This window comes from Chenopodium album, chromosome 22 (assembly GCF_948465745.1).
Source record: "Chenopodium album chromosome 22, dcCheAlbu1.1, whole genome shotgun sequence".
Lineage (NCBI taxonomy): Eukaryota > Viridiplantae > Streptophyta > Magnoliopsida > Caryophyllales > Amaranthaceae > Chenopodium > Chenopodium album.
In genome coordinates this window covers 6825828-6848550 of record NC_137855.1, presented here as the reverse complement: position 1 = coordinate 6848550, position 22723 = coordinate 6825828, and the positions used below count along the sequence as shown (strand labels likewise).

The window sequence follows — 22723 nt, the reverse complement described above, 5'->3', positions numbered from 1 at the left end:
CGGTTTTGTTACTGCATCTTTGGCTTTTGGTGCTTAATTTTTCCTTGTGTACCAATCATATTATGCAGTTGTAGAAAGTGTGCTAAACTGCTAAAGCGCAAATAATGCAACATTGTAACACTATGTAGGCTTGTCATGTATTTTGGCACAAAGTTGATTGGATTCGTTTCAAATGCAACATATTATGAATAAATCAAAATGTTAAAACCATTATTAAGTAAGACTTTGTGAATATACAACCGGGTGCAAGATGCATCCAAAGACACTATTTTTTTTTTTGCTCATTATATATTCTGTATATTTGTCTAATTGACCAATATGGCCAGACCTTACAATATCCCCAATTTTAGTTTTTTCACTTCCTCTATTTTTGTTTTGTTTTTTTTTGTATCAACCAAACAACTATGCAGAATACTACCGATGCCCTCACAGGTCATTGCCCGAGGTAGAAAGTTGGGGGAGGTTAATCAAATCCTCATCCCAAAGTGTCGTTTGTGTGATTTTATCATTTAACCTTTTGGCTGTAAGATGACAAATCTTACGAGAGTTATAGTGATTATTAATGGCCGTTGTAAATTGTAAATATTTGTACTAGTGCATCAGTTGATAAAACGCTGCGCTTCACTAGTTTATAGAACAATGCGTCGCGTGTTGGCGGTCAAGGTAAACCCTGGTTAAACCCTCGACTATCCTCCAATTTCAATATTTGTCTTTGAGTTTTGATAACAATGTCTTCCTTTGCTGCCAAATTTGCAAATCAATTTACATCCTCTGCAAGATCGACTTCTGCTCTCCGTAAGTTTCTATTTTCTGTAATTTATGAATCTATTTTATCATCAAATGTTTAATTTTCTGTTGCAATCTTAACAATGGTATTTAAATTGGAGCGTTTTAGTTGCAAAAAAGTGTTAATTGGTCATATGGGTTTTGATTTAATTCCATAATTAGCTTGAATTTCTCAAAATATTTGATGGTTTAGTCATATAATTAGTAAGAGTATATTTTCTCAGAAGCATTTTATCAAATGGTTGGTGTGCATTGTGCATTGTGCAATGCGTGATTCAACGCTACTGTGAATGTTTTTATTGTGAATTGGGGGTGTGTAATTATTGTAAATGACTAGTGTCTGGAGTTCAAAGAAGCTCGAAGCTATGTTACTCAACGGTGTCGCTTGATGGTGATAATGATGGTGCAAAGAACAGTGGGGCAGATGATTTCCATGATGATTTTATTCCTGAGAAGCGAGAATCGATACAGGTGTAGATCCCAAAAGGGGTTGGAATTTCAGGGGTGTTCATAAGGTGATTCACTAGTTATTAGAAGGCATTGAAATAAGTTATATTTTTGTAATGCTTAGAAGTTTGAGGTCTTGTTAGATATAGGGTTTTGACTCATGTTGTTAATCAGGCAATCATATGTGGGAAAGTTCGTCAAAGCCCTGTGCAGAAGCTTTTACGAAGTGGAAGAACCTTGACCATCTTTAATGTTGGAACAGGCGGCTTATGGGACCATAGAGTAATGGGTGTAAAAGACTTGCCAAAGCCAGCCCAATGGCATCGTGTCGTTGTCCATAATGAAATGCTTGGTGCCTATGCTGTTCAACAACTTGTGAAAAAGTATGTTTGTGTAACTTTTGGTGTATAGTTACTCCGTTGTATCTGTATGTGATGTTACTAATTTGTCGGGGATTGTTGCAGCTCTTCAGTTTATGTTGAGGGTGACATTGAAATTCGAGTTTACAATAAAGGCATCACTGGTGAAGTTGTGAGATTGCCAGAAATTTGTGTTCGCAATGATGGTATGTCTTTTGTTATGCATTTATTTTTGTAATATCAGGTTGAAATACATCCCTTAATAGACTCCTTTCTGGTTATTGCACTATCTTTTTTCCTTTGCTTTACATTTATTTTATGCTGGTAAACTGGTTGTGTTTGGTTGGGTAGAAAATAGATATGTTGAACTCCCAAACCTGTACATATGTTTTGAAATAGTTGACTCAACTCAACCTATGATTATTCAACTCATATTTGTGCTGTTAGTGTTGAAATTATAATATAGAGAGTACTATATGGACCAAAATTTATGGAGTAAGTTGTACGTAATAAGCAAACATGTTAGCAGTTTCTTAAAACCACTATCTATCTTTACCATTTGGTATAGCTTTTTTTGGCCAACTTTCACATTGACCCTTGTTGTACTTTTGGGTGCTTATGTAGTTACGGTATATATCTTAGTGAGTTAAAGTAGGTTATTTTCCAGTTGGAATTGTCTGCAACCTGACCCTTGAGTTGAACTGTCTTTTTGTGTCCACTCGATTATGAATTGTATCATTGCAAAGCTGCTGCTATCATGTTTGTTTTAGGTCAGGTTGTCATGTTGGGTTAATTCTGTTTGCTCTACCTGTTATAACCACTGATTGATGTTTCATCTTTGCTGCTGCCCCTGTCTTGCACATCCTATAGATTTATCTAGGAATCATTCATTTCTCATTTTTATGAATTTGTGATGGTGTATCAAATGCAGTTTTTGGGATGTTCTTATATCCTGGTTTCGGTTTACGGGAATTATTTTATATCTTATATCAAGAATCATCTGATTTAGCTACGGGTGGGAAACTGAGAATGTTCAGAAAGAGTACCATTTGTTAGAAAAAACCTTGTAATTGTTAGGGCATGCTTGGATTGGGGGTAATACATTAAGGGGGTAATAAAAGTCAAACTAAGGCCCATGTTCTGTTCACCTTAAAAAAATAAATATTAAGTAAAAATAATTTCAATTCAGTAAAAATAAGTTCAGTTCAGTAAAATTCAGTTTTCTTAAAGAAGAATTATAATAGAAAATCAGTAAAAATAATTTTAGTTCAACAAAAATAATTTCAGTTCAGTAAAATTAATTTAAGTTTAGTAAAAATAATTTAAGTACAACAAAAATAATTTCAGTCAGCAAAATTAAGGTGAAGAGAACGGGGCCTAAGAAAAATAAATGTGAAAATAGGGATGAAGGAGATAGTGATGGTGTGATTGTAAGAAGATTATGTAGTGATGATATGGTGTGAGGTGAAGAAAGAGGAATCAATACCCTCATTTTGGGGGTAATAGTTACACTAGGGGGAGGGTGGGTAACTATTACCCTCATTATGAGAGTAATAATTCCTCCATCTCTCTCTTTTCCTCATGGCACAACTAGTTTATTTCATTTGTAAGCACCATGTCTCCTACAACACCTCTAATTACCTTTGTTTTTTCAAGTTTGACTTATACTACCCCCTTAATGTTTTACCCCCGATCCAAGCATGCCCTTAGTGATTTTAAATCTACGGAGTATAATAAATTGAAACGTTAGTTATATATATGACATTTGTATATTTGACTTTCGGATAGAAAATTCTAGGGTTGGCAATCCCCGACCCGACCCGACAACCCAACCCGAACAACCCAAATTCGATCCAATTTGACCCAAATTTCATACATCATAATAATATTAAGTTTTACACTATTTTGATGTTTTCTAAGCACAACCCGAAATCGCCCCAAAATTTGACCCGAACCCGACCTGTTAACCCGAATTGCCACCCCTAGAAAATTCTTAATCTTGCATAAGTGTGGTGCTTGCTTAATGTTCGAAGAACTTTTGAAACATAGGACTAGGGAGTGATTCTTGTATGTCTGACATCAGGATGTCCTGCAATATTGTCTGTTACTTCATCACCAATTATCATCCAAATCCGGACTTGTTTTCTACTAGTGAGCTGTGAGCCTTGTGAAGCCAACAGTGGTTGAATAGAAAGTAGAAAGTATGGCATCCTGATCCCTGACATTTGTACCTACCCAATATAAACACAAACCCAAAAATCTGCTGTATCTTAGGTGGACTTTGTGCAATACCTGGAGCCCTCAACTGTCTTTACTTTTTTGTTTTTTGTTTTTTTTTTCCACTCAATCCATTCAATTGTCAACAAATACATCCTCCAACAATCCAACTTGACCTCTCTTATATAAAACCTATGGCCATTCTTTTTCTCTTGATTGCTTGTGCACTGATATAAACAATACGCCAAAGTTTATTGTCAAAAAAATGTTCATGTGTGCTCAGGCATTTGGATTATGGCTTTGTTGGAGCCTTGGAGGGTGTCATGTTTCTAAACTACTAGATTATTGTTCCCTCTGTAAGTTTCTTTTCATTTTTTTTTTCAAACTTTAGAAAGGAGCTTTTTGCCGTATCAAAAATTGATAATTGTGAATTATGATGCTGCAGAATGCATTTAGCCTTTTGAGACATGCTTATCTTCCAGAATCTTATGCTACTCTTCACAGACTGCTTTCTTGTACAAGATATATTGAACAGTCTAGTAACATACTTATCTTTCTTCTGCTTTTGTCTGAATTTGTTAGGTAAGGTTCGGCTCATAAAGCCTGGAGAAAGTACTACCAATATTCCCTTTGAAGAACTGCGTAAGTTTTGCTCTTACTGTGTTTCGAGTAGCAGCAAGCCAGCAAGCAATGAAATAGTATTTCATCTGCTGATTTATCTCTAATTGACAGCAGTTTCTGAGATTTAGTATTCTTACCATGCATGTCTTCGCGTTTGCAGGGCAAGGATTGCAATGATGTCAAATTAGTTACTGATTGTAGAAATATGACATCTTCATCTTGGAGCTTCGCCTTTTGTAAGATATATGTATGTGCGCTTTAATTAAATATCTTGCAATTTCTGGAGAGATTTGTTCGAATTGCAATTTGCTAAAGAAGCACTCTCCAACATGGAGTATTATTTTGTGCTCTACATTATTGAAGTATTTCAGTGTATCTGTCTACCACCCTAAATTATGCTCTTTTTCTTTCGATTTGCATTAGTTGTATAATCCTGCCATTTCGATTTGCACTCCATTTTTTTTTTTAATGTTTCAGCGGTTGGCGTTGCTGGATGTCCGAGAAACAATGTGGTTAGTTTGTGATTAGTGTAAAAAGTTAGAGTCAATAAAAAAAGAAATAAAGGAAATATTTAGGGTCTGTTCACATACTTAATTTCAGTTCAGTTCAGCTTCAATCATGGTAGTTCAGTTTAGTTCAGCTCCACTCAGTTCAGTTCAGCTCCTAATTTCTTTCTCTCATAAAATATCCATTTCAGCTCAGTTCAGCTCCAATCAGTTCAGTTCAGTTTAGTTCAGCTTAGTTCAGTAAATGTGAACAAGCCCTTAGTATATTTCCTCTATCTCAGTTTACTTGCAACATTTTGAGTTTTTGACTGCACACGCTTGCCGATGCACAAGATTGACCGTCAATATCTTTTATTATATACTTATATAATCCATAAAAAATTTATATTTAGAAACTATACATTAAAATAGATCCAACTAACATCTTACATGATTACATTGGCTTTCATATAATATATAGCTAAAATAGATGGTCAAAGTAAGATGTGTAAATAGTGCAAAATATCAAAACGTTGCAAGTAATTTGGGAAGGAGTGAGTACATTTTGTTTTAATGAAAACAGTTAAAATTTTCAATGATATGACAAATACTCCTTAATATAGTCTATTTAAGTGTCTAATTTAGTTCCATTCAAAAAAAAAAAAAAAAAAAAAAGGTATCTAAGGGCCTGTTCTCATACGTTTATTTTCATTTCAATTTAGTTTAGTTCAGCTCTAATAAGTTCAATTCAGTTCAACTTCTAATTTCCTTCTCTGATAAAATATTCATTTCAGTTCAGTTTAGGTCTAATAAGTTCAGTTCAGCTCAGCTGAGTCTAGTCAATGAGAACAGACCCTAACTCAGTAAATTTGGCAAGTTATAAATGTGTTAATTAGGGTTAACGGGCCAAGCTCACTAGAGTCGGGTTTGATCTAGTCTAAGTTTGAGTCATGCTAAATTAAGACAAAAAAAAGAAGTCATGCTAATTTATTATGCCCATAAAAGTCGAGATCTGGATTGAGTTAATTTTGACACCTTTAATATTGAATGATTTCGATGCTGAAATTTTGATATATTTCCTTTTTTTTTATATTGTTTTGTTTGACACAAACTTTCATACGTGGCTATACCGTGTGGCCAACTACATTTTTTAAAGAATAGTCGGGGTTATCTAGTAAGGGAAAACTGGGTTGGTCAGGAGTTACTCACTTGGTCAGAGTTTACTTGGTCAGGGGTTACTCGGTTGGTTAGGGGTTACTTAGGGCTTGTTTGGTTCACCTTATTTTTGGTTATCTGAATTTATCTGATCTAATTTGATCTGGTATGGTCAGGGTTACTCGGTCGGTCAATAGTTACTTGGTTAGGGGTTACTCGGTCGATTAGGGGTTATTTGGTCAGAAAATATTTGTGTATTAGCTGGCCACTCGGTATGGCCAACCACATATATAAAAGGTGTTTGTTTGAACATATAAGGTAATAAATCATGATGATTTTGTTAAAAGAAAAAAAAGGTAATAAATCATGATTTGTCAAAACAAAAAAGGTAATAAATCATGACAATTAAGGATAATCAAGATTTGGATATCAAAAAGCCAACTTTTCTCTTCAAGTATTGTCACATTTAGAGTACTGAGTGTCCAACTCTATACATTAAAATGTTACCCCCATCCCATTATATATTGTCTATTTTCATCTATACGACCTTTAACTCGGACATTTGACCATTAATATACTACCTCCGGTCCAATTTACTCGCAACAAAGGAATAATTTATGTCTCACAAATAATACCCCTTTGTTGCGGTAAATTGGCCCGGAGGTAGTATTTAATTTTGCAATAACTATAATTATAAATAGTTGATAGAAGTTTTATAAAACTACACATTAAGACATCTTTTTTTTTTTTTTTTTTTGGACAATTCTTGCTAATTAACAATTCATCCCATTATTGTATTTTCTTTGTACAAGTATATATCTTAATGAGAAATTTTGGTCAGTTTATTATGTACCTCATACAAAAACCATAATAAAAGGTATTGATGATTACTGATTTTAATTTCAATTTCAATTTCAATTTGCCCCTTTATTATACTTCATAGTAATGATTTTAATGTGCTTTAGTACATAATTAAAGATATTGATGATGACGTTGTAAATAGAAATAGCTACTCGTATTATACTCCGTATTACTATGTGCCAAAGAGTTATATTCTTATTTATTTAATTATTTATTCACTTATTAATAAATTTATATTTTATAAAAAATTATTTAGTTATTATGTTTCTCACTTTTTAAAAATTGGCCTATGAAAACAATGCTTTACCCTCCATCCAACATTCCAACCTCTATATATACCCTTTACTCCCTAGTGCAAAATACACTCACAAATAAAACCTCCCTAAAATTTTAGGGCCAAAAAATTCAAAACAAAATGGCTAGGAAAAAGCTGAAGCTTGAGTACATAACCAATGACTCAGCAAGAAAGGCAACCTTCAAGAAGAGGAAGAAGGGTCTTCTAAAGAAGTTGAGCGAGCTTACCACCTTATGTGCGGTGGAAGGTTGTTTACTTATTCACAGCCCTTATGCTGCACGTACCGAGGCATGGCCAAGCCGGTCTGAGGCACGTCGCGTGCTTGAGAGGTTTAAGGACCTCTCCCCTGAGGATCAGGAGAAGAGGATGTTGGATCAAGAGGCATATCTAAGGCAAAGGATCGCAAAAACCAAACAACTTTTGGAGAAGCTAAGGAAAGATAACAAGGAGAAGGAAATCACTCAACTCATGTATGAGTGTGTGAATGGTGTAAGGAACCTTGGAGAATTGAATTTGGAGGATAGGAAAGATGTTGTTTTGATGGCTAAGAAGATGTTAAAGGAGGTTGATGAGGAGATTGAAATTAAAAGCCTTGAGGTTAATGAAGGAATTGATAATAATTGATTAGTATGCATGAATTTTAATTAATTATTTGGGGGGAAAATTGTTGTGCTTATTTTAATAGGGATCCACATCTATCTTGTTTGTTATGTGATTTATTCACAACTTGTTTGTCAAAAAAAAAAAAAAAGGTTTGTTATGTGATTTTAATTTGTATGCATTGTCCCTATTATTAATTAAATATGTATGGATTGGAATATGATACTAAAATATTATGAACTATTTAGGGGGCGTTTGGTTCACAAAGTGGCATGGGGTTGGAATCAAGAATGGGGTTAAGGTGGTATCGGGTTGGAACTTGATACTTAATACCATGTGTTTGGTTTAATTCTGGAATGGAATATCTCACTATTCTCTCTTTTTATTTGATACCTAAGGGAATGGAATGAGCCAAACCCACCTCCCCCCAAGGTTTCTAAACCCCATACCTCATGGGTTTGAGGTATGGGTTTGAAATTCATATTTTTGTCAACCAAACATATGGTATGGGTTTTAGTCATTCTAAACCCATACCTCATACTTATATTTCGTGAACCAAACGCCCCCTTATAAGATTTTCCTAGTGGTTTTATACTTTTATGTGTTCATCTTGCTCTCAATTTTATTTCATATGTCTATGATGCTTGAAAATTATGTCCGCGATTTATTTCATGCTCAGATTAAAGATCTTTTTTAATGTCAATGTAGAATATAACGTAAATAAAGGGTATACAATTTGGCAATAAGGGTGTAGAATCAATTTGTTTATTTTTGTCCACAAACCTATGACGAACTCAACATATAAATGATTGTCGTTGGTGGAAGTAAGTTGTTACTTTAGGGGATGTCCGATCCAAAAATACAATTAAGAAAGAAACCTAACATACAATATGTAAGTTAATTTAAATATTAAACATTAGGTTAACTAGAAATTTCACTTGAAATTCAATGAAATTTCAAAGTTAGCGGAGTTTAGGGCCCGATCTTACACTTAATTATAAGCTGCCATGTTATATTATATGTAGGGGTCACATACAAGGATTGTATGTGTAGGCTTTGCCAAAATAGATGGATAGAAACCAAGCACATAAATTGTAGAATTTATTAGTTTTTATAAATCTGTAATTCTCCTCCATTGACATAAATACTGTTCGCTGGTTTGTTAATTTGTGTCCCTTCAAATAATTAAATCACAGTGTATAAAGTTATTATTATCGAGACTAGCTTAAACAGATCAAATTATTTAAAATAAGATGGAAAAGAAACAAACCCAAAGATTATTGCTAGTTAAAAAATATTACAATAAATTATTTATGAAATTCATAAGACAAATAAAGAACAGTAATGGGGAAATATATATATGCGAGTTACATTTGGAGATCGATTCTCTCAGCTAGGGAGTTGATTTCCAAGAGAGCTACTACGTATTAAAGTTGCAGAGAGGGCTTGTTCATACTATTGACAATTTGAAGGATCCTTGGGTTCCCTCTCTTTTGATTTTGATTTTACCACCATTAAAAATCTAAAAAATGAATTTCACCACCAACAAACTAACGTATTTTGTCTCGTTTCTTTCTTTCTTTTTATTTTTTTTTATTTTTATTTATTTATTTTTATTTTATTATAAAATTATTCTATTTAACCTAATTATTAAGTAATAAAATCTCTTAATTTAGGAAAATCAAGACTAGGAAACCTATCTAGATAGCTAAAAGCCAGCAATTACTTTCAATAATAAGTATTATCTAATATAGAGAAAATAGGTAGCTACACTGAATTAATACTTTCAAAGTTTCAATCTCCCTCAGTCCTTCCTTATCCATAAACAAAAGGCTCATTTGCATTTTGCCCAAGTTTTTAGGATAGTAAATTATAAATAATAAGACATTGCGATTTAGTTGATGAAAGATGAATATATTGATTAAAAGTGAATTTTAAAAAGAAAGATTGTGGGGTTTGATTGATTTAACGTGAATAAATAAATTAACACAGGTGATACGAGACTTTTAATTAGAAATAAAACCTTTTGATGAACCGAGGCTTTAAATTATTTGAGGTATTAAAATCCAATAAAAGTCATTTAAAGCTTCAATCATTTCCCTTATATAAGAGATTACTGAATATCACTCAAACGGTATAAAAATAATTCGTTTCTCAATTATTAATATTACTATTATTGTTAGTACTACTTTTAGAATTATTAATTATTATTCTTATTATTTATATTACTTAATTAGATTATAAAAGTTGGCCAATGAATATAACCATAAACTATCCAAACCGGTGGTATTTCACTAATTTGGCATCGGTTTGGTTTGAACCGGTTCCATTTCTATTATACTTAAATCCGCCTAATTTTTTTCCCAACGGTTTTTAAGAACAGGTATCAATAACTCGGTGCCAAAATGTGTTTTTCTACCAGTGATTATAGCTGGAGTAATTTTTATTTTCTTTTTCAACAATAATCTTCATGCTCGTATTTCAAATAATATATTTCTTAATCTAAAAAAAATTTAATTGACAAGAAAGAAATGAAAAAAGATGTTCAATTTTACTCTAATATTTTGTATATGCGTATGTTCAATTTTTTCTATGTAAAAAATAAAAAATATTCATAAAGTTTAAATGGTAACTTTGGTAACTTATAACAATGGATTGAATGATTGATGGTAATCTATCTATATATTTATATAACTATATATACTAAAGGCATAATAGATAAAAAAAATTAGGAATGACACGTGTCATTTCTTGGTTGAAAATTTGCCAAAATTTTATGTTTATTTTTCCAAACCTTCTTATTTTCCAATCCTTCTTAGAGAATATTTCTTACTATGCAATAATATTTTTCTTTTTGGTAATTATATTTGACTTAATTATCAATAGCTTTGTGATGTAACAACTATATATACTAAAGGCGTAACAGAGAATATATACTAAAGGCGTAACAGAGAAAAAATTAGGAATGACACGTGTCATTTCTTGATTGAAAATTTATCCGCCAAAATTTTATTTTTATTTTTCCAAACCTTCTTAGAGAATATTTCTTACACTGCAATAATATTTTTCTTTTTGGTAATTATATTCCACTTAATTATCAATTGCTTTGTGATGTAATCCACAATATTTATTAGTCGTGCATTTAAGATGCCCCTAGGTTTTCTTTAGTGTATATATATACTCCGTATGTATACAAACGGTATCTAACCTAGTTATTATCTAATATAGAGAACATATGTAGCTACACTGAGTTAATACTCTCAAAGTTTCAATCTCCCTCGGTCTTCCCTTGTTCTTAAATAAAAATCTCATTTATCTCTTGCCAAGTTTAAGGATAGAAAAACATAATAAACAGCACATCTTGTGTGCGGTTGACTACACCATAAATAATTTAAATAATTAATACATGTGATACGAGACTTTTAATTAGACCTAAAACCTTATGATGAAACATTGAAACGAGACTTTTATTTATCTGGGAATTAAAATAAGCCATTTAAAGCTTCAATCATTTCCCTTATATAAGAGATTACCGAATATCACTCAAACGGTATAAAAAATAATTTGTCTCTCAATTATTAATATTATTACTATTATTGTTAGTACTACTTTTAGAATTATTATCCTATTATTTATATTACTTAATTAGAATATAAAAAGTTGGCCAATGAATATAACCCTAATCCCTCCAAACCTCTATATAAACCTCTAAGTCCTAGAGCAACACACTCACAATTCACAAATACTCCTCTTACTAATTGGTTTCTAGGGTAAAAAATGGTGAAGCTTGAGTTCATTACCAATGACTCAAGAAGGAAGGCAACCTTTAATAAGAGAAAAAAGGGGCTATTTAAGATGGTAAGCGAGTTAACCACCTTATGTGGGGTGGATGCTTGTGCCATCATATATAGTCCATATGCTCCGAGTGCTGAGGTCTGGCCAAGCCAAGCTGCTGAAGCAAGTCGTGTGCTCAAGAGATTCAAGGATTCTCAGGATGATCAGGAGAAATACCTGAAGCAAAGGATCGCGAAAGCAGAGCAACAGTTGGAGAAGCTGAAGAAGAATAACAGGGAGAAGGAGATTACCAACATCATGTATGAGAGTCTAAATGGGACAAGGACTATTGAAGGGCTGAATTTGGAGGATAGCATGGATCTTTGTGTGCTGGCTCTTAAGACTTTAAAGGAGATTAATGAGAGGTTTGTTAGCCTTAAGAAGAATGCAGGAGATAATTGATTTGTATGCTTGCTTGTCATATTAATCACTTCTATGAATAAATTAAATATGCTCTTATTGTTGTTGCTTCTAATGAAAGATCTACATTAATCAATCAGTCACAACTTGTTGTGATGTGATTTTTATTAAGCTGTTCACATTAAGCATCTATTCAACTATGATGAATTTCAGTTGATCTATTTTGTTTCTGCTGTTTTATTTTAGATATTGTCAGTGTAATCTCAATTTTAAAAGTGAGGAGAAAAGAACTAGGTTTCCCCCTAAAATTCCAGTCCCTGTGTCCCTAATTGTTTGTTTCATTTGACTTTTTACGGTTTTGGAGACAAGTATAAAAACGCACCTACCTCTATTTTCATAAGCGAAGAAATTATTTTATGAAACTTGATGCTTCCTATGTTTTTTTTTTTTTATAATTATTTTTTATTATTTTTTTTTGTAAGTTGATACATTTTGACTTTTAAACTATTTGACTACCTTTGTGATTTATACTAGTAGTTATGATGTGATTTATACTAGTATGTAGTTATGATAAAATATAGTATTGTAGAGTCTTGTAGGATGGAACCATCTCAAAGTATATTTTAATTTTAACTTATTCGGTAATTAGAGATGTAATCATTAAAATAGTGCGTTAGCAAACGTGAAAAACGAAATGTGTCAGCTAAAAAAACAAATGAAACATTAATTCAATTTACAATGAGACGAATCAAACAATGTACAATATGACCATATTATCTCGTATATATAGATTAACGAATATATAATTGAAGTTATTAATTAATACTTACATCAGTTACTTGAACCAAACAATTAGGCATGAAGGGAGCAATACCCTCGTATTATGTCACAAGAAATAACAAATATAGACAAAAATCACCAACATAAAAAGATATTGTAATATCAATCGAGAAATAAAGCATACAATTACAAATAACAACTAAATACACTTAAACATTAACTAAATAATCGTAATTATTGACCAACTCAATCACATGCTGGGTAAGAGAAATTACACCAACAAATAAGAAATAACCTTTAATCAATCAAATCTCACTTCTATATAGTTAAAGAAAGGATCACAAGTTTATCAGACTGATAACAGGATTAACAGGTTGTTAAAACAGCAAGAGGGATAACAATACTATGATGAGCATTGAGCAATGAACGCATATGTAGGCTCAAAAGCTCACAGTCAGTGAAAATCTCAATAAGAAACAGAGTGCGACAGAGAAAAATATTACTCAAACCTCAATAAGTACTGGACTGGTAAAGCCGCATATTAGAAGCGCCAAGCCTTAGGAGGTTACAAGCTTTATTTCCAAAAGATCAGTGCATCTTTCAAAAATTCTGATGCATGAAATTTACTAAGCCTCCAACTGCAATACTCTTTACTTAATAAAGACAGAGTGCAAGAAATAAACATTAATTATATCTAATGGGATCTGCAAAGCTTTCACCTTCGAACCTATCTAAGCACAAAGAGTATCATAAATTCTGTAACCAGTAAATCAGACCCTAACCATACATACAGTTCTCATGTCTTAAAAAAATTTCGAAGTAAAGCCTTGTCAGAATCACAGAGAGCATGATTTGAGAGTAAGTTGACAAATAAAGAAGAAGTATGAGCATCGGCTGCAAAGTTCTTGCTTCTCATGGTGGAGACTAGTTCCAAAGCCTTGCTTATATTCTTGCCATAGATAGATCCTTTAATAATTGTGTTGTAGGTACACTCATCAGGTGAGCATCCATTGTCCTCCATTTCCTCTACAAGTTTAGTAGCTCTATCCAGCAAACCCTCTTTGCAATATCCTTTTATAATTATATTGTAACTGAACACATCGGGATGTAAGCACTTTGTTCGCAGAGAAGTGAAAATATCCACCGCTTCTCTAAGGTGCTTAGCTTCACACAAACCATCCATTAGGATACTGTAAGTACAAATATCAGGGACCATTACCGTATTCTCCATTTTATTCATTGTTGCAATTGCCTCATCTATTTGTCCATTCTTACACATGCCGTCAAGCAATGAGTTCCAAGTTATTACATTGGGCTTTAATCCATGAGCTTCCATTTCCTTGAATATCTGGTGTGCAAGCTTGAGCTGATTGTCTTTGCACAAGGCATCTATAAGAGTGTTGTATGTGATAACATTAGGGGATAATCCGTTACAATGCATCTCTTGGAGCAGACCAAGAGCTTTGTCTATCTTTTTAGACTTGCAATAGCCATTGATTAAGCTGTTGTAAGTAACTACATCAGGTTTGCAACCATTTTCAACCATCAAATCCATAAGCTTTTCTGCTTCATCCATCTCACCACGTAAACAACATCCATCTAACAGAGCATTGTAAGTGATGATATCAGGAACCAAACCTATCTGAGTCATGTATTCAAAAATCTCCCGTGCTTCACCAACCTTGCCATCTTTACAATACATGTCAATCAACATGTTGTAGGTGTCAACATCAGGAGTTATGTTATTCCTCAACATCTCAGTCAGCATTTGTTGAGCCTCTTTCTGTTGCCCCAAAGTGCACATACCTCGAATTAAGGTAGTATAGGTGACAACATTAGGGGAAATTCCCTTGACTTTCATCTCCTTGAAAAGGCGGAGAGCCTGAGGTAATAACTGGTCTTTACAGAGACTATCAATGATGGTGTTATAAATGACAACACCAGGCATAATATGGCCATAAGACTCCATATTTCTGAGGAGTTTGAGAGCACCGGCATTATCACCGGACCTACACAGACCTTTGAACATAGTACCATAGGTGACTAATGTGGGTTGGAGGCCAAGCTTGACAATTTGATCCAACAAATGAATGGCTTTGTTGAATTGATTAGAATGAATTGACAATTTGAAACCATTGATGAGAGTAGTAAAGGTGACAATATCAGGGTGATAACCAAGCTTAATGGTATAAGAAACAAGGGACAACCCAAAATGAACAAAGCCTAAGCGACAGTAACAATTAGCGAGAATGTTAAGGGAATAACCATCTGGACGAACACCTAGGAAATGGAGGTGCCTATAAAGAGAAATGACAGTGGAGAAAGGGGGGTGGGGTTTAATCTTACACATAGCACTAAATAAAATAGAGAAATCAATAATAGAAGGAAGAGGGCGCATCAATTTCATATGATCAAAAAGAGAAAGGGGAAATTCAACATTAGTAAACCCTAATTTGGATTGTTGTCTTACAAATTTAAGAAACAATTTGGGGTCATCAAAATCAACATCAACAGAATGAAACTGACAGGAAGAAGTTGCATAATTTGAGAAAAAGTGGAGAAATCGAAAACGAGAAAACAAGAAAGATGAATGAAAAGGAGAAGAAAGGTAAAGAAGATTACCAAAAACAGCAAATTTCATCTTTTTCTCAGCCAAAATTTTCTCTGTTCTTATAGAATTATGGAGCTTAATGAGATCTCTCTACTTTGCATTTCCCCATCATTTCTGGTGGTTTGTAATTACGAAGTGAAACAATCCCCAATTTTTGGGTTTTCAAAGATTAGAAGGAAAATGCAAATCAAAGATTATCAACAGATTCGGTTTTTTGGGTTTTCGTTCTTGTGAGTGGTTCAGTATGTTAACTTTCATGTTCTATGTTGTTTAACTTGAGAAAATTCAAGTTTAAATTGATACGAGTAGTAATTTGATTTATTAAATTGGGGTAGTTTTGTCATTTTTTTTAAAACTTCATTTCATCTACTTTTAATCCCATTTTATTTATTCTTGTACTCCATCCATCTTTAAATTACATTCCTCTTCGGAAATTTACACGGGAATTAAGGAGGAAAGAATAAGACAAATAACAATAATTAGATAATGCAATGAGATGTACAAAACATTAAATAATGTTTTTGAGTAAAACAAAGATTGATTAGTTATTACTCATGACATGTCATCAATCCTTTGCAAAAAAAAAAAAGGACCAATCACATGCTCCTACTTGAAAATTTTTAACCAATCATATTCATTGTAATTTGACACAAGGATTATGAGTGAGATAGTAATTTGGCACAAGGATTATGAGTGAGATTAGGAAAGGATGAGTGAGAGAGTTGATTTACTAAAATTTTTTTACCAAAAATAGAAAGGAGGAATGTAATTTTGGAATACCAAAAATAGAAAGGAGGAATATAATTTAGGGACGGAGGGAGTATCCTCTTTTCGATCAAGTACAAATTTTTACGCATGAAACAACTCTATATCAATCCATGAAATAAAAGAGCAAATTCCCCCTTAGAGACCGAGAAGAAAAAATCCAGTATTTTGAAGAAGTAAAATCCTGCTATAGAAGAGAATAAACCCTGACATTCGAGGGAGAAATGTTCCTCTCAAAAGAGAAAGAGTTAATATAAACCTAAAAGAAGAGAAAAGCACACGTAAACAACGATTGAGGCTTTTTCCATCATAAAAATCGATGAAAGCCCTTCCAAAATTCAACAATGGAAGCTAGGGTTATTTTAGAGAGAGGAGAGAGACTATGATAGGGGTGCTAATCGAGCGAGTCGATCGCAAAGATGAGGTTGCTCGACTCAACTCGAAAACTTTTTACATGTGCTCAACTCGTGCTCGCTGCTCACTAAGCTTAATAAGATCTTGCTCGACTCGTGCTCCTTAGCGTTTCGAGTCAAGCCAAGTTGCTCATGAACTCCTCGTTAAATGTTAAGTCCTTCTAAAATAATAGGCCTTTATTCATTTATTATGCTCAATTTATATAATTTTATTTTTTATTTATTTATTTTTAGAAATTTACACTCTTTTATAATATAAATTAACTCTTATTAAGTGTCATTTTTTTTGAAACATGGTAATTTTATATAAACTATATATTGATAAAATATATTACAAAGTTGTTCACAAGCATATCGAGACGAGTCAGAGCTTGCTCAACTTGTGCTCGTTAACATCTTAAGTCGATCAGACAATTTTGAGTCTAGCCAACTCAGATCGAGTTGAGTTCGAGTCGCTCGTGAGTTGCTCAACCCGGTTAGCTCTTCTAGGCTAGAGTTTCATTTTTTAATTTTGTAAATTAGTTTGATAATAGGGCATCCCTAATTTCCTCATTAAAAATATACACCATAATTTTTTAAAAGTCAAACTAGTGCATTGATATGAGAGCAATGTTGAGTTGTTGACTGTGTCAGATATTTTGAGACAGAGGGACTAATATAAACTTCCCTTCAAAATATTCAACTTTCTTTTTATAATTAATCTAATTTCAAATAATTAATTGTCAATTATCATGAAATGAAAATGATAAGTTTTTAGAATGATGCTTCCTTCGTATTTTAATACTTACTTCACTTCCCTTTTCGTGGTTGTATTTTATTACTTACTTCACTTTCCTTTTCGTGGTCGTATTTTATCAGTTGCTTAATTTTCTTTTTTGGAGACTTTTAACAATTTTTTACTCCCTACGTGTTTTAATAAGTGTTATACTTACCAAATCCGGCCGTATTTTAATAAGTGTTACACTTCCTTTTTTGACAAAAAACTACCTTTAAATATTATATCTCTCTCCTCTCATGGTCCCCACCCAAATGTTGGCGGTAATGCCTTAGAATTCCTATCTCGTGTTTTAAAAAGAATAAAACATGTATTTTGAAAGAAAGGAATTTCTAGGGTGTTACACCTAAGGGATATATCTCAGGGTCATATAATGCCGTTGGAGACCATATATTATCACTATATGTTGTCATAAACGTCCGTGGCAGGCTTGAGTTTACAAAATCAGTGCAAGTTGCGAACACGTAAAATGACCGTTTAAGGGCATATTGGTTGGTTCCACCGATCCAATTGGACTCTTGGAGGGTATTAGATACCATGGTAAACATCTCAGCAATCTTAATTTCCGGGCGAAAAAAGGTCAAAAAATTAAAATATTGAAGAATCCACGTTATTTTAGGAAATTTTGAGGTTTTTGGGGTCCAGTGGCGAAAAGTGTTGAGACCCTAAGGAATATATCTCGGTGTCATATAATGTCGTTTGAAAGCATATATTATCATTATGTGTTGTCATAAACGTACGTGATACGCTTAAGTTTACGAAATCACTTCAAGTTGTGAACGGGTAAAATGACTGTTTTAGGGCATATTGGACGGTTCCACCGACCCAATTTGACTCCCGAAAGATATTAGAGACCATGGTAAAAATCTCGGCAATTTTTATTTCCGAGTGAAAAAAGTTCAAAAAATTACAAAATTGAAGGCTAATCACCGCTTTTTAGGAAAATTTGAAGTTTCGGGGCTCGGTGGCGAAAAGCCTAGAAACCCTAAGGGATGCATCTCATGGTATATAATGCCGTTTGAAACCATATATGATCATTATATGTTGTCATAAACGTCCGTGGTAGGCTTGAGTTTACGAAATCACTGCAATTTGTGAACGGGTAAAATGACCGTTTAAGGGCATATTGGATGGTTCCACCGACCCAATTGGACTCCCAAAGGATATTATGGACCATGGTAAACATCTCAGCAATTTTTATTTTCGGACGAAAAAAGGTCAAAAAAATTACAAAATTGAAGGCTATAATCCACGCTTTTTGATGAAATTTTAAGGTTTTAAGGCCCAGGTACAAAAAGCCTTGAGACCCTAGGGGTACATCACGAGGTCACATAATGTCGTTTGAAACCATATATGAACATCATATGTTGTCATAAACGTCCGTAGTAGGCTTAAGTTTACGAAATCACAACAAGTTGTGAACGGGTAGGATGACCGTTTAAGGGCATATTGGACGGTTCCACCAATCCAATTGGACTCCTGGAGGGTACGTATTAGAGACCATAATAAACATCTCAGAAATGTTAATTTTCGGACAAAAAATGGTAAAAAATTACAAAATTAAAGGCTACAATCCACGCTTTTTAATTTGAGGAAATTTTGAGGTTTTGGGGCACGGTGGCGAAAACCCTTGAAACACTAAGGGATACATGTCGGGGTCATATAATGTAGTTGAAAACTTATATGATCCTTGTATGTTGTCATAAACGCCCGTGGTAGGCTTGAATTTACGTAATCACTTCAAATTGTGAACAGGTAAGATTACTATTTAAGGGCATATTAGATGGTTCTAACGACCCAATTTGACTCCCGGATGATATAAGGGACCATGATAAACATCTCACAATTTTTATTTTCAGGCTAAAAAAGGTCAAAAAAAATTACAATATAGAAGGCTATAATCCACGCTTTTTTAGGAAATTTTGAGGTTTCGGGGCCCAGTGGCGAACAGCCTTGAGACCTTAAGGGATACATCTCAGGGTCATATAATGTCGTTTGAAACCACATATGATCATTGTATGTTGTCATAAACGTCCGTGGTAGGCTTGAGTTTACGAAATCACTGCAAGTTGTGAACGGGTAAAATGACCGTTTAAGAGCATATTGAATGGTTCTGCCGACCTAATTGGACTCTTGGAGGGTATTAGGGACCATGGTAAGCTTCTCAACAATTTTAATGTCCGGGCGAAAAAAGGTCAAAAAATTACAATATTGAAGGCTGTAATCCACGTTTTTTTTAGGAAATTTTAAGGTTTTGAGGTCCGGTGGCCTGGCGAAAAAATGATGAGACCCTTGGGAATATATCTCGGTGTCATGTATTTTCGTTTGAAACCATATATAATCATTATATGTTGTCATAAACGTTCATGATAGGTTTGAGTTTACGAAATCACTACAAGTTGTGAACGGGTAAAATGACCGTTTAAGGGCATATTGGACGGTTCCACCGACCCAATTGGACTCCCGGAAGATATAAGGCGCCATGATAAACCTCTCGGCAAATTTTATTTCCGGGTTAAAAAAGATTAAAAAAATTACAAAATTGAAGACTATAATCCACGCTTTTTGAGGAAAATTTAAGGTTTCAAGGCCTGGTGGCGAAGTCTTTAAACCCTAAGGGATACATCTCGGGGTCTTAGAATGTCATTTGAACCATAATAGATCATTACATGTTGTCATAAACGTCCGTGGTAGGTCTGAGTTTACGAAATCACTACAATTTGTTGACGGGTCAATGACCGTTTAAGTGCATATAAGATGGTTCCGCCGACCCAATTTGACTCCCGGAGGATATTAGAGATCATGGTAAACATCTCAACAATTTTTATTACTTGGCAAAAAAAGGTATAAAAATTATAAAATAGAAGGCTATAATCCATGCTTTTTTAGGAAATTTTGAGGTTTCGAGGCTTGGTAGCGAACAACCTTGAGACCCTAAGGGATACATCTCGGGGTCATATAATGTCGTTTGAAACCACATATGATCATTATATGTTGTCATAAACATCCGTGGTAGGCTGGAGTTTACGAAATCTCTGTAAGTTGTAAACGGGTAAAATGACCGTTTAAGGGCATATTGGATGGTTACACTGACCCAATTTGACTCCCGGAGGCTATTAGGGACCATGGTAAGCATCTTGGTAATTTTAATATTGGGCGAAAAAAGGTAAAAAAATTACAAAATCAAAGGCTGTAATCCACCCTTTTAAAGGAAATTTTGAGGTTTAAAGGCATGTGGCGAAAAGCCTTGAGACCCTAAGGGATACATCTCAGGGTCATATAATACCGTTTGAAACTATATATGATCATTATATGTTTTCATAAACTTCCGTGGTAGGTTTGAATTTACAAAATCGGTGTAATTTGTGAACGGATAAAATGACCGTTTAAGAGCATATTGGATGGTTACTATCAAACCTAATTATTGAGTAATAAAATCTCGTAATTTAGGAAAATCAAGATTAGGAAACCTAGCTAGCTAAAGGCCAGCAATTACTTTCAATAAGTATTATCTAATGTAGAGAACATATGTAGCTACACTTAATTAATACTTTCAAAATTTCAATCTCCTTCGGTCTACCTTTATCCTTAAACAAAAGTCTCATTTACCTTTTGCCCAAGTTTTTAGGATAGTAAATTATACTCCGTAAATAATAAGACATTGCGATTTGGTTGATTAAAGATGAATAAATTGATTAAAAGTGAATTTAAAAGAAAAATTGTGGAGTTTGATTTTAAGTGAATAAATAAATTAATACAGGTGATACGAGACTTCTAATTAGAGATAAAACCTATTGATGAAACGAGAGTTTAAATTATTTGATATATTAAAAATTCCAATAAAAGCCATTTAAAGCTTCAATCATTTCCCTTATATAAGAGATTACCAAATATCACTCAAACGGTATAAAAAATAATTAATCTCTCAATTATTGATATTACCATTATTGTTAGTACTACTTTTAAATTTTTATCCTTATTATTTATATTACTTAATTAGATAATAAAAGTTGGCCAATGAATATAACCCTAATCCCTCCAAACTTCTATATATACCTCTAAGTCTTAGAGCAACACACTCACAAATACTCCTCTTGCTTTGGTTAACACCCAAAACCTCCCTAGAGTTGTAGGGTCAAAACCGAAAACAAAATGGCTAGGAACAAGGTGAAGCTTGCATTCATTACCAATGACTCGGCAAGGAGGAAGGCAACCTTTAATAAGAGGAAGAAGGGGTTGTTCAAGAAGGTAGCCAAGTTAACCACCTTATGTGGGGTGGATGCTTGTGCCATCATTTATAGTCCATATAATCCGCGTGTTGAGGTCTGGCCAAGCCAAGATGAAGCACGTAGTGTGCTCAAGAGATTCAAGAATCTTTCTCAGGACGATCAAGGGAAGAAGATGCTTGATCAGGAGAAATACCTGAAGCAAAGGATCGCGAAAGCAAAACAACTGTTGCAGAAGCTGAAGAAAGTTAACAAGGAGAAGGAGATTACCAACATCATGCATGAGTGTCTAAATGGGACAAGGACCCTTGAAGGGCTGGATTTGGAGGATACCATGGATCTTTATGCTGGCTCGTAAGACTTTAAAGGAGATAAATGAGAGGATTGCTAGCCTTGAGAAGAATGCAGGAATATATGATTTGTATGCTTGCTTATCATATTAATCACTTCTATGAATAAATTAAATATGCTCCTATTATTATTGTTGCTTCTAATAATTAATTACATTAATCAATCAGTCACAACTTGTTGTGATGTGATTTCTATTAAGTTGTTCACATTAAGCATCTATTCAACCACAAACTATGATGAATTTCAGTTGATTGATTTATTTGGTGATTTGTATGTTTCACTTGACTTTTTACGGTTTTGGAGACAACTATAAAAACACACCTATCTCTATTTTTATAAGCGAAGAAATTACTTTATGAAACTTGATACTTCTTACGTTTTTTTTTTTTTTTTTTTTTTTTAGTTGATACGTTTTGACTTTGACACTATTCACAAATCCTATTTTGACTATCTTTGTGATTTATAGTTATGATAAATATAGTATTATTGTAGAGTCTTGTAGGAACCATCTCAAAGTATATTTTAATTTTAACTTATTCAGTAATTAGAGATGTAATCATTGAAATAGCGCGTTAGCAAACGTGAAAAACGAAAAGTGTCAGCTAAAAAAACAAATGAAATATTAATTCAATATACAATAAGACGAATCAAACAATGTAACACATGACCATATTATCTTGTATAGATTAACGAATATATAATTAAAGTTATTAATTAATACTTACATGAATTAAACAATTAGGCACGGAGGGAGCAATACCCTCGAATTATGTCACAAGAAA

The 22723-nt window shown here is 33.5% G+C and overlaps 2 protein-coding genes and 3 pseudogenes across 3 annotated transcripts; 4 read left to right on the top strand and 1 right to left on the bottom strand.

Moving 5' to 3' along the window:
* The first annotated feature begins 724 nt into the window (after window positions 1-724).
* On the top strand, window positions 725-4782 carry LOC145606062 (single-stranded DNA-binding protein, mitochondrial-like; annotated as a pseudogene). Its single transcript, XR_014105204.1, has 6 exons — window positions 725-795; window positions 1124-1301; window positions 1408-1616; window positions 1698-1798; window positions 4392-4451; window positions 4591-4782. The product of XR_014105204.1 is annotated as a single-stranded DNA-binding protein, mitochondrial-like (transcript).
* Window positions 4783-7346: 2564 nt separating this feature from the next.
* Window positions 7347-7850, top strand: LOC145603830 (agamous-like MADS-box protein AGL80 pseudogene; annotated as a pseudogene).
* Window positions 7851-11603: 3753 nt separating this feature from the next.
* LOC145603829 (agamous-like MADS-box protein AGL80 pseudogene) lies at window positions 11604-12062 on the top strand (annotated as a pseudogene).
* A 1034-nt stretch (window positions 12063-13096) lies between these two features.
* Window positions 13097-15643, bottom strand: LOC145605506 (uncharacterized). Its single transcript, XM_081661571.1, has one exon. The coding sequence runs from the start codon at window positions 15439-15441 to the stop codon at window positions 13597-13599; it is 1845 nt and encodes a 614-aa protein (XP_081517697.1). The 5' UTR covers window positions 15442-15643; the 3' UTR covers window positions 13097-13596.
* A 5873-nt stretch (window positions 15644-21516) lies between these two features.
* Window positions 21517-21948, top strand: LOC145603828 (agamous-like MADS-box protein AGL80). Its single transcript, XM_081659813.1, has one exon. The coding sequence runs from the start codon at window positions 21517-21519 to the stop codon at window positions 21946-21948; it is 432 nt and encodes a 143-aa protein (XP_081515939.1).
* Window positions 21949-22723: the final 775 nt, after the last annotated feature.